Source organism: Panthera onca, chromosome B3 (assembly GCF_046562875.1).
Source record: "Panthera onca isolate mPanOnc1 chromosome B3, mPanOnc1 haplotype 2, whole genome shotgun sequence".
Classification (NCBI taxonomy): Eukaryota; Metazoa; Chordata; class Mammalia; order Carnivora; family Felidae; genus Panthera; species Panthera onca.
This window is the reverse complement of record NC_138344.1, coordinates 105,796,929-105,811,627: the sequence shown is the minus strand read 5'-3', so window position 1 is coordinate 105,811,627 and position 14,699 is coordinate 105,796,929. Positions and strand designations below refer to the sequence as shown.

Here is a 14,699-nt window from a genome sequence, read left to right as displayed (position 1 = left end):
TTATAGATTTAGATATGAATTAATGTGTACATGGAAAACTAAGGAAATAAAAAATGAGGTATTTTTAGCTCCAGGAAAAACAAAAAATTATACAGGAGGGGAGGAATAATCATACTACACCATTTGTCTCATCTGTGAATGTTTACATTGTCATAATGATCTAAATAGTTAAAATTAGGGACACCCGGCTGGCTCAGTTGGTAGAGCATGTGACTCTTGATCGAAGGTTCTTGATCAAGCCGCATGTTGGGTATAAAGATTACTTAAAAACAAAATCTTTTTTTAAAATATAGTTAAAATTCACTTTAAAAAACATGACTTTATGGGGAGATTAGAAGTGCACATGGGGGATGTAGGGGTGAGAGTGGGCTACTTTCTATATTAGGAAGAAGATAGAAAGTGTCTTAAAGTGACAAATCAAGAAATAGTCATATAAGCATTTTTTAAGAAAATAGAAGAAGAAAAAGTTGAGTTTAAAAGTTGTTGATTCTGAGGAGTCAGATACTGCACTGCATTGGAAACATCTAACTTCTATTTTTTGTTTTAAGCCTTATAATAGTATTTAACTTTTTTTTAAGTGTATTTATTTATTTTGAGAGAGAGAACCAGCAGGGAAGGGGCGGGGCAGGGGGAGCAGCACAGAGGGTGCAAAGTGGTTTCTATGCTGACGGCAGAGAGCCTGATGAGGGGCTTGAACCCACCAACTGTGAGAACATGACCTGAATCAAAGTCAAACACTTAACCGGCTGAACCGGCCAGGTGCCCCATAGTATTTGACTTTTAAAACTAGACACATACCTTATTTTGATTAATTTTTTAAACTAAACATTGTGGGCAGTTATTTTTTCTTTTTCTTTTATATAGCACAAAAGCAGGAGCAGAATTTACTGAACGATTACATTTCTCAAATGGCAAGAGACTTTTCAAGATTTTTCAGCAACTCGGTAAAGAGTCAGTGTATTCATTCTTCTTGCTTTTATTGGAATACTGATATATACAAACCATAATACGGTGTGTGTGTGTGCGTGTGTATACAGAGGAGACTCTAGATGCAACTAACATGTAATCATGAGCATATCCTTGGGGGGGAGGGCCTCAGTTTTCTTATTTATGAGGTAGAGATGGGATGATGCTTCCTAAGGTTCTTTTTAGATCTCTTATTCTGTTAAATTCCTATGAATATTAGGATAAATGCACAAAGGTTGCAGAGATGGGGTGGGAGTAGATGAAATGAGAGCATGTAAAGAGACATTTACTACCTTTATAAAATTTATAATCAGTAATTAATGATAAACATGTGTATGTAGAATTGGTTAATTAAAACTAGAAACATTCTATTTTTGAGAAGCATTGATATCAGAAGTAACTTTTAACACGTGGGTATAGAGAAATATGAAGGGGAAAAGAACTAGTAAGTATATATGCAATTCTATTTCCTTGGTAAGATGCTGCGAGTGATGGTTATACAATGACTAAAGATTATGTGACTTGTAACAGTATAATAACTAAGAATCAAACAGAGAATTCAGTAGAATATTATGAAAAATCCATTAAGTTATATTCCTTTCTCTTCAAAAAAAATTAAATCCTCACTGAAAAAGCCTCAATAAATTTCACTTCCCTCTTCCCCATTTTTGGCATACAGTTGTTCAAATATCAGATTTATAAAGTTGTCTCAACAACTTATTTGTCTTAATTGTCTAACTTAAGTCCATGGACTTGCTTCCCAGAGCTTTGGAGTTTTATTTATTTTTTATTCAAATATAATTAACATACAGTGTTATATTAGTTTCAGATGTACAATTTAATCATTCAACAATGCTATACATTACTCAATTCTCATCCCAATAAGTATACTCTTAATCCCCTTCATTTACTTCACCCATCCCTGCACCCACCCGCCCTCTGATAACTACCAGTTTGTTCTCCGTATTTAAGAGTCTGGGGGAGGGGGAGGTGTCTCTTTTTTTTCTGTTTTTGTTTTTGTTTTCTTAAATGTCATTTAAGAGTGAATCATATGGTATTTGTCTTTCTCTGACTTATTTCACTTAGCATTATACAATCCAGGTCCATCCATGTTGTCACAAATGGCAAGATCTCATTCCTTTTAATGACTGAGTAACATTCCATTGTACATATGTACCTCATCTTCTAAATCCATTCATCTATCCATGGACAATTTGGTTGCTTCCATATCTTGTCTATTGTTAATAATGCTTCAATAAACATAGGAGATAGATGTAGGCATAAATATAGATATAGAGATATAGAGATAGATATAGAGATATGGATATGGATACATCACTTTGAATTAGCATTTTCATATTCTTTGGGCAAATATCCAGTAGTACAATTGCTGGATTGTAGGGTAGTTCTATTTTTAATTTTTTGAGGAATCTCCATACTGTCTTCCACAGTGGCTGTCCCAGTTTGCATTCCTACCAACAGTGCCCAAGTATTCCTTTTCCTCCACATCCTTGCCAACACTTGTTGTTTCTTGAGTTTTTTATTTTAGCCATTCTGACAGGTGTGAAGTGATATCTCATGGTTTGGGTTTGTTTTTTTTTTAATGTTTGTTTATTTTGAGAGGGAGTGAGCACAAGTGGGGGAGAGGCAGAGAGAGAGAGAGAGAGAGAGAGAGAGGGAGAGAGGGAATCCCAAGCAGGCTCTGTGCTGTCAGTGCAGAGCCTAATGAGGGGCTTGATCCCACAAACTGCGAGATCATGACCTGAGCCAAAATCAAGAAGGAGATGCTCAACCAACTGAGTCACCCAGGCATCCCACTCATGTTTTTGGTTTGCATTTCCCTGATGATGGATGATGTTGAGCATCGTTTCATGTGTCTGTTGGCCATCTGTATGTCTTGGGAGAAATGTCTATTCATGTCTTTTGCCCATTTTTAAATTGGATTACTTGTTTTTTTTAGTGTTGAGTGTAGAAGTTCTTTCTATTTTTGGATGCTAAACCTCCATTGGTATGTCATTTGCAAATATCTCCTCCTCTTCATTAGGCTCTCGTTCAGTTTTGTTGATTGTTTCATTTGCTGTGTGGAAGCTTTTTATTTTGATGTAGTCCCAATAGTTTATTTTTGCTTTTGTTTCCCTTGCCTCAGGAGCTGATGTCAGAAAAATTACTGCCTGTACTCTCTTCTAGGATTTTTCTGGTTTCAGGTTTTACATTTGGGTCTTGAATGCATTTTGAGTTTATTTTTGTCTATGGTTTAAGAGTGATCTAGTTCATTCTTTTGCATGTAGATGTTCAGTTTTCCCATCACCATTTGTTGAAGACCATCTTTTGCATATTCTTGCCTCCCTTGTCAAAGATTAATTGACCATACAATTGTGTTCTAATTTCTCGGCTCTCTATTCTGTTCTGATGGTCTCTATGTCTATCTGTGCCAGTACCATACTGTTTTGATTACTACAGAACAGTAGTAATCAGTAGTATATCTTATAGTATATGAAATCTGTGATTTCAAGATCTAGTAGAATATCTTTGTAGTATATCTTGAAATCTGTAATTGTGATACCCCCAGTCCTTTTTATGATTGCTTTGGCTATTCAGGATCTTTTGCAGTTCCATACAAATTTTAGGATGATCTAATTCTAGCTCTGTGAAAGATGCTGTTGGTATTTTGATAGGAATTGTATTAAATCTGTAGATTGCTTTAGGTAGTATGGACATTTTAACAATATTTGTTCTCCCAATCCATGAGCATGGAATATCTTTCCATTTGTTTCTGTCATCTTCAATTTCTTTCATTGGTGTTTATAGTCCTGGTCTTTCACCTCCATGGTTAAGTTTATTCCTAGGTATTTTATTATTTTTGGTACAATTGTAAATGGGATTATTTTCTTAATTTCTCTTTCTGCTACTTCATTATTGGTGTATAGAAATGCAATGGGTTGTATACTGATTTTGCATCCTGCAAACATACTGAATCCATGTATCCATTCTAGTAGTTTTTTGGTAAATTCTTCAGGGCTTTTATGTAGAGTGTCATGTCATCTGCAAATAGTGACATTTTTACTTTTTCCTTACCAAGTTGGGTGCATTTTATATCTTTTTATTGTCTGATTTCTGTGGTTCAGACTTCCAGTACTATGTTAAAAAAACGTTGTGAGAGTGGATGTCCTTGTGTTGTTCCTTATCTTAGGGAGAAAGCTATCAGTTTTTTACCATTGAGTCTGATGTTAGCTGTGGGGTTTTCATATAAGGCCTTTATTATGTTTGAAGTATGTTCTCTTCACATCTTTGTTGAGGATTTTGATCATGAATGGATATTGCACTTGGTCAAATGTTTTTTCTGTATCTATTCAAATGATTATATGATCATATGATTTTTCTCCATTTCTTTGTTGATGTGGTGTATCATGTTAATTGATTTGCAAATATTGAAACACACTTGCATCCTAGGAATAAATCCCACTTGATCCTGGTGAATAATTTTTTAATGTACTGTTGGATCCAGTTTGCTGATGTTTTGTTGAAGATTTTTGCATCTGTGTTCATCAGAGATAATGGTCTATAGCTTCTTTTTTTTATAGTGCCTTTATCCGGTTTTGGTATTAGGGTGGTACTTGGCCTCATAGAATGAATTGGGAAGCTTTCCTTCTTTTTCTATTTTTTTTTTTGGAATAGATTGAGAAGAACAGGTATTAACTTTTTTTTTTTGAATGTTTGATTTAGTTTTGGGAAGTTATATGGTTTGGGAGGTTATCTGCTTCCATTTCTTCTAGGTTGTCTAATTTGTTGGCATATGAGTTTTCATGATATTCTCCTACAATCCTTTGTATTTCTGTGGTTATTTCTCCTCTTTCATTTCTGATTTTGTCTGAGTCCTTTCTCTCTCTCTCTTTTAATTTTATTTTTTTATTTTTGATGAGTCTGGCCAAAGGTCTATCAATTTTGTTGATCTTTTCAAAGAACCAGCTCCTGATTTTATTCATCTGTTCTATTGTGTTTTTTTTTTTTTTTTTTAGTTTCTATTTCATTTATTTCTGCTCTAATCTTTATTATTTCCTTCCTTCTACTGGTTTTTGGCTTTGTTCTTCTTTTTCTAGCTCCTTTATGTGTAAGATTAGGTTTTTTATTTGAGATTTTTCTATCTTCTTGAATAAAGCTTGTATTGCTATAAACTTCCCTCTTAGAACAGCTTTTGCTGCATATCAAAAATTTTAGACTGTTATGTTTTCATTTTTCATTTCTCTCCATTTTTTTTTTTTAATTTCCTCTTTGATTTCTTGGTTGATCCAGTCACTGTTTAGTAGCATGTTACTTAAGCTCCATGTATTTGTATTCCTTCCAAATGTTTCTTGTGGTTGATTTCTAGTTTCATAGCATTGTGGTCAGAAGGGATGCATGGTAATAACTTCAGTCTTTTTGAATTTGTTGAGACTTGTTTTGTGGCCTAACATGTGATCTATTCTGATAAATGTCCCATGTGCACTTGAAAAGGATTTGTATTCCACTGTGTTAGAATGGAATATTCTGAATATATCTGTTAAATCCATCTGGTCCAATGTGTCATTCAAAGCCACTGTTTCCATATTGATTTTCTGTTTGGATGATCTATCCATTGATGCAAGTGGAGTATTTAAGTCTCCTATTATTCTATTACTATTGATTACTTTCTTATATTTGTTATTAACTGCTATGTATTTGTGCCTTCCATGTTGGGTGCAGAAATATTTACAAATATCCCCATTGTTGATTGTTCCCTTTATGATTACATGATGTCTTTCTTTGCCTCTTGTTAGAGTCTTTGCTTTAAAGTCTATTTTGTCCAGTATAAGTATTACTACCCTGGCTTTCTTTTCACTTCCATTTGTATGACAAATGCTTTTCCATCACTTTTAATCTGCATGTATCTTTAGGTCCGAAATGAGTCTCTTGTAGGCAGCATACAGATGGGTCTTGCTTTTTTATCCATTCCATCACCCTATGTCTTTTGATTAGAGTGTTTAGTCCATTTACATTCAAAGTAATTATTGATAGGTATGTACTTATTGCTATTTTGTTACTTGTATGGTTGTTTTGTAATTCTTCTCTGTTCTTGTTTTCTTTTCTCTTTATTCTCACAGTATGCTGGCTTTTTTAAGTGATATACTTGGATTTTTTCTGTTTATTTTTTGCATATCTATTACCAGTTCTTGATTTGTGGTTACCATTAGGTTTATGTATAACATCTTATACATATAGAAGTCTATATTAAGTTGATGGTCACTTAAGTTTGAACCTATTCTAAAAGCAGTCAAGTTTTACTCCTTCCCCCTGCCCCAATGTTTTAGGTATATGGTATTATACTTTATATCCTTTTATTTTGTGAATCCCTTAAATGATTTATATAGATATGCTTAATTTTACTACTTTTGTGCTTCCTATTTTTCTTACTCCTGCTTATGGTTTTTCCTTTCCACTCAAAGAATTCCCCTCAACATTTCTTATAAGGCTGGTTTAGTGGTCATAAACTCCTTTAACTTTAGATTGTCTGGGAAACTATCCAAACTCCTTTCTGAATGATAGCATTCCTGAGTAGATTATTCTTGGATGCAGGCTTTTTCCTTTTAGCACTTTGAGTATATCAGCCCCTCCCTTCTGGTATGCAATGTTTCTGCTGAAAAATCAGCTGATGGCCTTATGGGGTTTTCCTTGTATGCAGCTGTTTCCTTTTTCTTGCTGCTTTAAATATCCTCTATCACTGCTTTCTACCACTTTAATTATTGGGTGTCTTTTTTTTAACTTTTTTTTTCAAGTTTATTTACTTATTTTTGAAAGAGAGAGAGAGAGAGAGAGCACACAAGTGGGGTAGAGGCAGAGAGAGAGAGAGAGATTGAATCCCAAGCAGGCTCCTCACTGTCAGCACAGAGCCGGATGCAGGACTTGAACTCACAAACTGAGAGATTATGACCTGAGCCAAAGTTGGATACTTAACCCATAGTAGGTACCCCTACTATGTATCCTGATGTGGATATCTATGGATTGATTTTGGGGAAAGGGGGGGTGGCTCTCTGTGCATCCTGGATCTGGATGTATATTTCCTTCCCCAGATTAGTGATGTTTTCAACTCTCATATCTTCAAATAAATTTTTCTGCCCTCTTTTCTCTCTCTTCTCCTGGGATTCCTATATCACAAATGTTTTAATGCTTGATGGTGTCATTGAATTTCCTTAATCTATTTTCATTTTTGTTAGTCTTTTCTCTCTCTCTCTCCTGTTCAGCTTGATTGCTTTCATTACTCTATCTTCCAGGTCACTGATCCATTCTTCTGCTTCCTCTAGTCTACCAAGTATTCTCACTAGCAAATTTTTTATTTTAGTTATTGTGTTGTTCATCTCTGATTTTCTTTTATGTTTTCTCTTTGTTGAGGGTCTCACTGGGGCCCTCCACTCTTCTCCAGTCCAGTGAGTATCTTTATGACCATTGATTTAAATTCTCTATTAGTCATATTACTTATTTCCATTTGATTTCGGTCTCTTGCTGTGATATTGTCCTGTTCTTTCATTTGGGACATATTCCTCTGTCTCCTCACTTTGCTGAACTCTGGGTATCTGTTCCTCTGTATTAAGAAAGTCAGCTGCATATCCTGATCTTGAAAGCAGTGGCCTTATGAAGAAGAGTCCTGTAGTGCCCTGTAGTGCAGTGTCCCTTGTTCACAAGAACCTGGCACTTTACGGGTATCTGCTACATGTGTTGCATGTACCCTACTTCTGTGTTGGAGCTGCATTTGCCTTTAGTCCAGGTGTCTTCAGTGGCTATCTCTGCTTGTTGTTGGCAGGACTTGGTCCCTGTGTTGTTCATGGGCCAGTTTAGGGCTGCTGTGGACTTGAGCTGAGTCAGACCAGGCATTTTCCAGAGGTGTGGTAGCACTGAACGCCAAGGTGCTCTCCCTGTATTGTCCTCTGAGAAGCTTTCATTGGTGGATGAGACCTGAAGGTAAACTATATGTCTGCCCCCAGCCCACTGCTGGGGTTTCAGACTAATGTATGCAGTTATCTTCCCCACTTCCAGGAACAGGAGTCACTTTGGAGTGGTGCTGGCCCCATTGGGGCTGCTTGCACACTGTCAGCTTGTGGCACCACTTTGGATGGACTCCTGCCAAGGACAAGTCCATAAGAGCATGTGGGGGTGGGTGCACATTGTTAGAAAGTTGTGCACTGGTCTGCTGCAGGAGAGAACTCGTGGCCTAGACAATTGCCAAGGGCTGCTCTGCAGAAAATGCAGGGGCAGGGCATGTGGTGCCAGCAAGGTCACTGCCAGTCCGCTGTGGGAGGGGACCTGGAGCCACTTTAGAAAATTGCCTCACCAAGGTGGAGGGGAGAGGTTTGAGGAAGAGCAAACTAGGTGGAAAGCATTTGCGCTGTGCTGGTTCCTGAGGGTGTTTGTGTATCTAGTCTGGGGTGGGAGGGGGTGGGAAGGGAAACGGTGCTTGCCAGCTCTATTTTTCTTGGAGAAATCTCTCAACCATCCCTGTCCTTACAGCACAGTTCTGAGATTAATAAATAAATATCCTTCCTGTATGCCCCAGGCATTTTTCAAACTGCTGCTTCCATGCTGTATGTCAGCTGGGCTGTTTGTTGGGCTTTGTCTTTAAGGGCAGGAACTCAGTTTTCTATTGTTCTCTAGCCATTCCAGAGCCCAACCCACTGATTCGTAAATGCACTAACTGTAAGAACTCACAAAGTTAGACCCTACTGGTTTTCAAAGCCATATGTTATGGGAATATGTCTTCCTAATGCTGGTCCCCTTTGCCTGGGGTGCCTGGTGAGGAGTCTTTTCCTCTCCCCTCTGTATGCTTGTGGTGTCCCTTCCTCCCACGGATCAGTTTGGCTCCTGATCATGTCTCTGCCCTTCCTCTCCTCTTCATTGTGGCCTCTTCTCTACATTTAGCTGTGGAGTCTGTTCTGACAGTTTTGGGGTTGTTCAGTGAGGTATTTGCACCGATGTGGGTGTTATCTAGGTGTATCTGTGGGATGAAGTGTGCTTAGGATTCTCCTATTCCACCATTTCTCATTGTAGTTTTGATTTGCATTTCCCTGATAATTAGAGATGTTGAGCATCTTTTCGTGTGTGTGTTGGCCATCTGTGTGTCTTCTTTGGAAGAATGTCTATTCAGGTCCTCTGTGCATTTTTTAACCAGATTGTTAGTTTGCTTGTTTGGTGTTGGGCTTTGTAAGTTCTTTATATAGGGGCACCTGTGTGGCTCAGTCAGTTAAGCGTCCAACTTTAGCTCAGGTCATGATCTTGCAGTTCATGAGTTCAAGCCCCATGTCGGACTCTGTGCTGACAGTTCAGAGCCTGGAGCCTGCTGCAGATAGATTATCTCTCCCGCTCTCTCTGCCCCTCCTCCACTAGTGTTCTGTCTCTCTGCCTTTCAGAACTAAACATTTAAAAAAAAAAAGTTCTTTATATATATTTTGGATATTAACCCCTTATCAGATATATCATTTGCAAATATCTTCTTCCATTCAGTAAGTTGCCTTTTGTTTTGAGGATTTCCTTCACTGTGTAAAGATGTTTTATTTTGACGTAGTCCCAATAGTTTATTGTTGTTTTTGTTTCCCTGGCTTGAGGAGACCTATCTAGGAAAATGTTTCTATGGCTGATGTCAAAGAAATTACTGCCTATGTTTTTGTTTAGTAATTGTATGGTTTTCAGTCTGACATTTAGGTCTTTAATACATTTTGTGTTTATTTCTGTGTTTAGGGTAAGAAAGTGATCCAGTTTCATTCTTTTGCATGTAAGGTGTTCAGTTTTCTCAGTACCATTTATTGAGGAGACTGTCTTTTCCCCATTGTATACTCATGCCTTCTTTGTCATAGATTAATTGGCCATATAAGCATGGGTTTATTTCTGGGTTCTCTATTTTTCCATTGATCTGTGTCTCTTTTTGAGCCAGTACCATACTGTTTTGATTACTGCAGCCTTGTAGTGTCTCTTAAAATCTGGAATTGTGATACTTCCAGCTTCGTTTGCTTTCTCATGATTACTTGGTCAATTTGGAGTCTTTTGTGGTTCTATTCAAATTTTAGAATTATTTATTCCAGTTCTATGGAAAGTGTTTTTGTTTTGATAGAGACTGTATTACATTTATGAATTTTTTGGGGTAGTATGGGCATTTTAACAATATTTGTTCTCCCAACCCATGACCATGGCATATTGTTTCATTAGTTTGTGTCATCCTCCATTTCTTCCATTGGTGTTTTTATAGCTCTCAGAGTACAGGTCTTTCACCCCCTTGGTTAAGTTTATTCCTATGGATCTTATTGTTTTTGATGTAACTGTAAATGGGATTGTTTTTTTAATTTTACTTTCTGCTACTTCATTATTAATGTTTAGAAATACAACAGATTTATGTAAATAAATTTTGTATCCTGTGACTTTACTGAGTTCATTTATCAATTCCAGTAGTCTTTAGGGTTTTCTGTATATAGTATTATGTCATCTGTAAATCATGAGATTTTTACTTCTTCCTTACAGATTTGGATATCTTTTATTTCTTTTTTCTTGTCTGATTGCTGTGGCTAGGGCTTCTAGCACTGTGTTGAATAAAAGTGGCGAAAGTGAACATCCTTGTCTTGTTCCTGATCTTAGAGGAAAATTTCTCAGTTTTTCACCATTTAGTAAGATGTTAGCTGTGGGATTTTCATATATGGCACTTACTATATTGAGGTATGTTCCTTCTTGACCTACTTTGTTGAGAGGTTTTATCACAAATGGATGTTGTGTTTTGTCAAATGCTTTTTCTGCATTTATTGAGATGATCCTATGGTTTTTCTCTGTTCTTTTGTTGATGTGATGTATCACATTGATTGATTTATGAATATTGAACCATGCTTGCATCCCTGGAATAAAAGTACTGTTGGATCCAGTTTGCTAATAATTTGTTGAGGATTTTTACATCTGTGTTCATCAGAGATATTAGTCTGTAGATTCCTTTTCTTATAATGTCTTTATTTGGTTTTGCTATCAAAATGAATGAATTTGGAAACTTCCCTTCTTTTTCTATTTTTTGGAATAGTTTGAGAAGAATGGGTATTAACTCTTCTTTAAATGTTTGGTAGAGGGACTCCTGGGTGGCTTAGTCGGTTAGGCATCTAACTCTTAATTTCGGCTCAGGTCATTATCTCACAGTTCATGGGTTCAAGCCTTGTGTCAGGCTCTGCACTGACAGTATGGAGCCTGCTTGGGATTCTCTCTTTCTATCCCTCTCTTCCCCTCCCCTGCTCACAGTTTCTCTTTCTCTATATAAAATAAATAAATACATAAACTAAAAAAAAATTTGGTGGAATTCAGCCTTGATGCCATCTGGTCCTGGACTTAGTTTATTGGGAGTGTTTTGATTATTGATTTCATTTCATTGATAGTAATTGATCTGTTCAGATTTTCTATTTTTTTCTGATTTAGTTTTAGGAGGTTATATGTTTCTATGAATATATCCATTTTTTTGTAGGTTGTCCAATTTTTTGGCATGTAATTTTTCACAATATTCTCTTATAATCCCTTGTATTTCTGTGGTGTCCGTTGTTATTTCTACTCATTCATTTCTAGGTTTTTGGGGGCGGTCCTCCTTTTTTTTTTTTTTTTTTTTTTTTTTGGATGAGTCTAGCTAGCAGTTTATCAATTCCATTGATCTTTTCAAAGGCCCAGGTCGTGATTTTATTGATCTGTTCTATTGTTTTTTTAGTTTCTATTTCATTGATTTCTGCTCTAATCTTTATTATTTCCTTCCTTCTACTAGCTTTGGGCTTTGTTCTTTTTCTAGCTCCTTTACGTGTAAGGTAAAGTTGTTTATTTGACATTTTTCTTGCTTCTTGAGGTAGTCCTCTATTACTGTAATCTTTCCTTTGAGAAGAGCTTTTCCTGCATCCCAAGGATTTTAGACTACTGTGTTTTCATTTGTCTCATGTATTTTTTTATTTCCTCTTTGATACCTTGGTTGACCCATTCATTGTTCAGTAGTTTGTTTTTTAAGTCCATGTATTTATGTTCTTTCCAGATTTTTTTCTTGTGATTGATTTCTAGTATCATATTGCTGTGGTAAGAAAAGATGTGTGATTTGATTTCAGACTTTTTTGATTTATTGACACTTGTTTTATGGCCTAAGATATAATCTATTCTGGGAAAGTTTCCATGTGTAATCCACTGTTTTTGTATGAAATGTTCTCAATGTACCTGTCAGGTCTGTCTGGCCTAATGTGTCATTCAAAGCTGTTTCCTTGTTGATTTTCTGTCTGGATGGTGTATCCATTGATGCAAGTGGAGTATTAAAGTCCCCTGCTATTATTATACAACAATAATAGAAAGAAACAGTTTCTTCCTCTGTTTGTTAATAGTTGCCTTATGTAGGTATTCCCATGTTGGGTGTGTGGATATTTACAATTGCTATATCCTCCTGTTTGATACAAATGTTATAACCTCTTATTGGATTACTCCCTTTATCATTATGTAGTGTCCTTTTTTGTTTCTTGGTTTAGTCTTTGTCTTAAAGTCTATTTTGCTCAATATAAATATTGCTACTTCAGCTTTCTTTTTGCTTCTATTCCATCTGCATGGTAAATGTTTTTCTATCCCTTTACTTTCAATCTGTATGTGTCTTTAGGTCTGAAGTGAATCTGTTATAGGCAGCATATGGATGGGTCTTTGTTTTTTATCCATTCATTCACTCTATGTTTTTAAATTGGAGCATATAGTCCATTTACACACAAAGTAATTATTGATAGGTATGTATTTATTGCCATTTTTGTTACCTGTTTCATGGTTGTTCCTTTCTTCTTCTCTTGTTCACTTCCCTTAGAGTTTGAAAGCTTTAGTGTTATGCTTTGATTCATTTCTCTTTTATTTTTTGTGTATCTGTTACAGGTTTTTGATTTGTGGTTACCATTGGGTTTACGTATAATTTCTTATGTGTATAGTATTCCATATTAAGTTGATGGTCACTTAAATTTGAACTCACTCTGAAAGCACTGAATTTCTACTAACCCCCATGTTTATGTATATGATGTCATACTTTATATATTTTTTTTTTTAATTTTTTTTTTTTTTCAACGTTTATTTATTTTTGGGACAGAGAGAGACAGAGCATGAACGGGGGAGGGACAGAGAGAGAGGGAGACACAGAATCGGAAACAGGCTCCAGGCTCCGAGCCATCAGCCCAGAGCCTGACGCGGGGCTCGAACTCACGGACCGTGAGATCGTGACCTGGCTGAAGTCGGACGCTTAACCGACTGCGCCACCCAGGCGCCCCATATTTTTAAAATTTTGTGTATCCCTTGACTGATTTTTATAAATATAATTGATTTTACTGCTTTTGTGTTTTACCTCCTTACTGGTTTTATAAGTGATTAATGTACTTTTATTATATGGTTGCATTTCCCTGTGAAATTTTTTCCTTTCATAGTTTTCATACTCCTGATATGCTGGGGGTTTTTTTCCACTCAAAGAGTTCCCTTTAACATTTCTTGTAAGGCCTCTTTAGTGCTCATGAACTCCTTTTTTTTTTTTTTTTTTTTTTTTTTTTTTCAACGTTTTGTATTTATTTTTTTTTTTGGGACAGAGAGAGACAGAGCATGAACGGGGGAGGGGCAGAGAGAGAGGGAGACACAGAATCGGAAACAGGCTCCAGGCTCCGAGCCATCAGCCCAGAGCCTGACGCGGGGCTCGAACTCACAGACCGCGAGATCGTGACCTGGCTGAAGTCGGACGCTTAACCGACTGCGCCACCCAGGCGCCCCGCTCATGAACTCCTTTAACTTTGTTTGTCTGAGAAACTCTTTATCTCTCCTTCAATTATGAATAACATACTTGCTGAGAAGACTATTCTTGGTTGCATTTTTTTTTTCTTTCAGCACTTTGATTTCACTTTTATTTTTTTAAGTAGGCTCTAAGCCCAACATGAGGTTTGAACTCATGACCCAGAGATCAAGAGTCACATGCTCTACTGACTGAGCCAGCCAGATGCCCCTCTTTCAGCACTTTGAATATATCATGCCACTCCCTTTGGTTCTGCAAAGTTTCTGCTGAAAAAACACCTGATAGGTTTATGGAGTTTCCCTCGTATTTAACTGTTTTATTTTACTTCATTAATTAAAAAAAATTTTTTTTACTGCTTTTAAAAATCTATATATATCACTACTTTCTGCCATTTTAATTACTATGTGTGGATCTCTTTGGGTTTAATTTTGTTGAAGGTTCTCTATACCTCCTGGATCTGGATGTCTGTTGCCTTCCCCAGATTAGGGAAGTTTTCACCTATTATGTCTTCAAATAAATTTTCTTCTCCCTTCTCTCTCTCTTCTTCTGGGATCCCTATAATGTGAGTATTATTATACTTGATGATATCACTGAGTTCCCTTAGCCTGTTCTCATTTTTTATTATATTGTTTTTCTGTTTACTGTTCAGCTTGGCTGTTTTCCATAACATGCATCCATCCATATCACTGATTTGTTTTTCTGCCTCCTCTAGTCTGCTATTGATTCCCTCTAGTATATTTTTTATTTCAGTTATTGAGTTCTTCACTCTGACCGGTTCTGTTTATATTTTGCATTTCTATTGAAGGTCTCTCTGAGCTCTTCCACTCTTTTCTCAAGCCCAGTAAATATCTTTATGACCATTACTTGGAGTTGTTTATCACGCATGTTACTTATTTCTGTTTCGTTTGGCTCTTTTGCTGTGGTTTTATCCTGTTCTTTCATTTGG

General features: G+C 36.5%; 1 protein-coding gene across 1 annotated transcript in view; it reads left to right on the top strand.

Annotated features, from left to right (window-relative positions):
* The window catches only part of CCDC175 (coiled-coil domain containing 175), a 76,477-nt gene that overhangs the window by 46,928 nt on the left and 14,850 nt on the right, over positions 1-14,699 (top strand). The window contains exon 15 of the mRNA XM_078448193.2: positions 865-944. Coding sequence (XP_078304319.1) covers positions 865-944 — 80 coding nt within the window. The remainder of the gene's footprint in view (positions 1-864; positions 945-14,699) is intronic.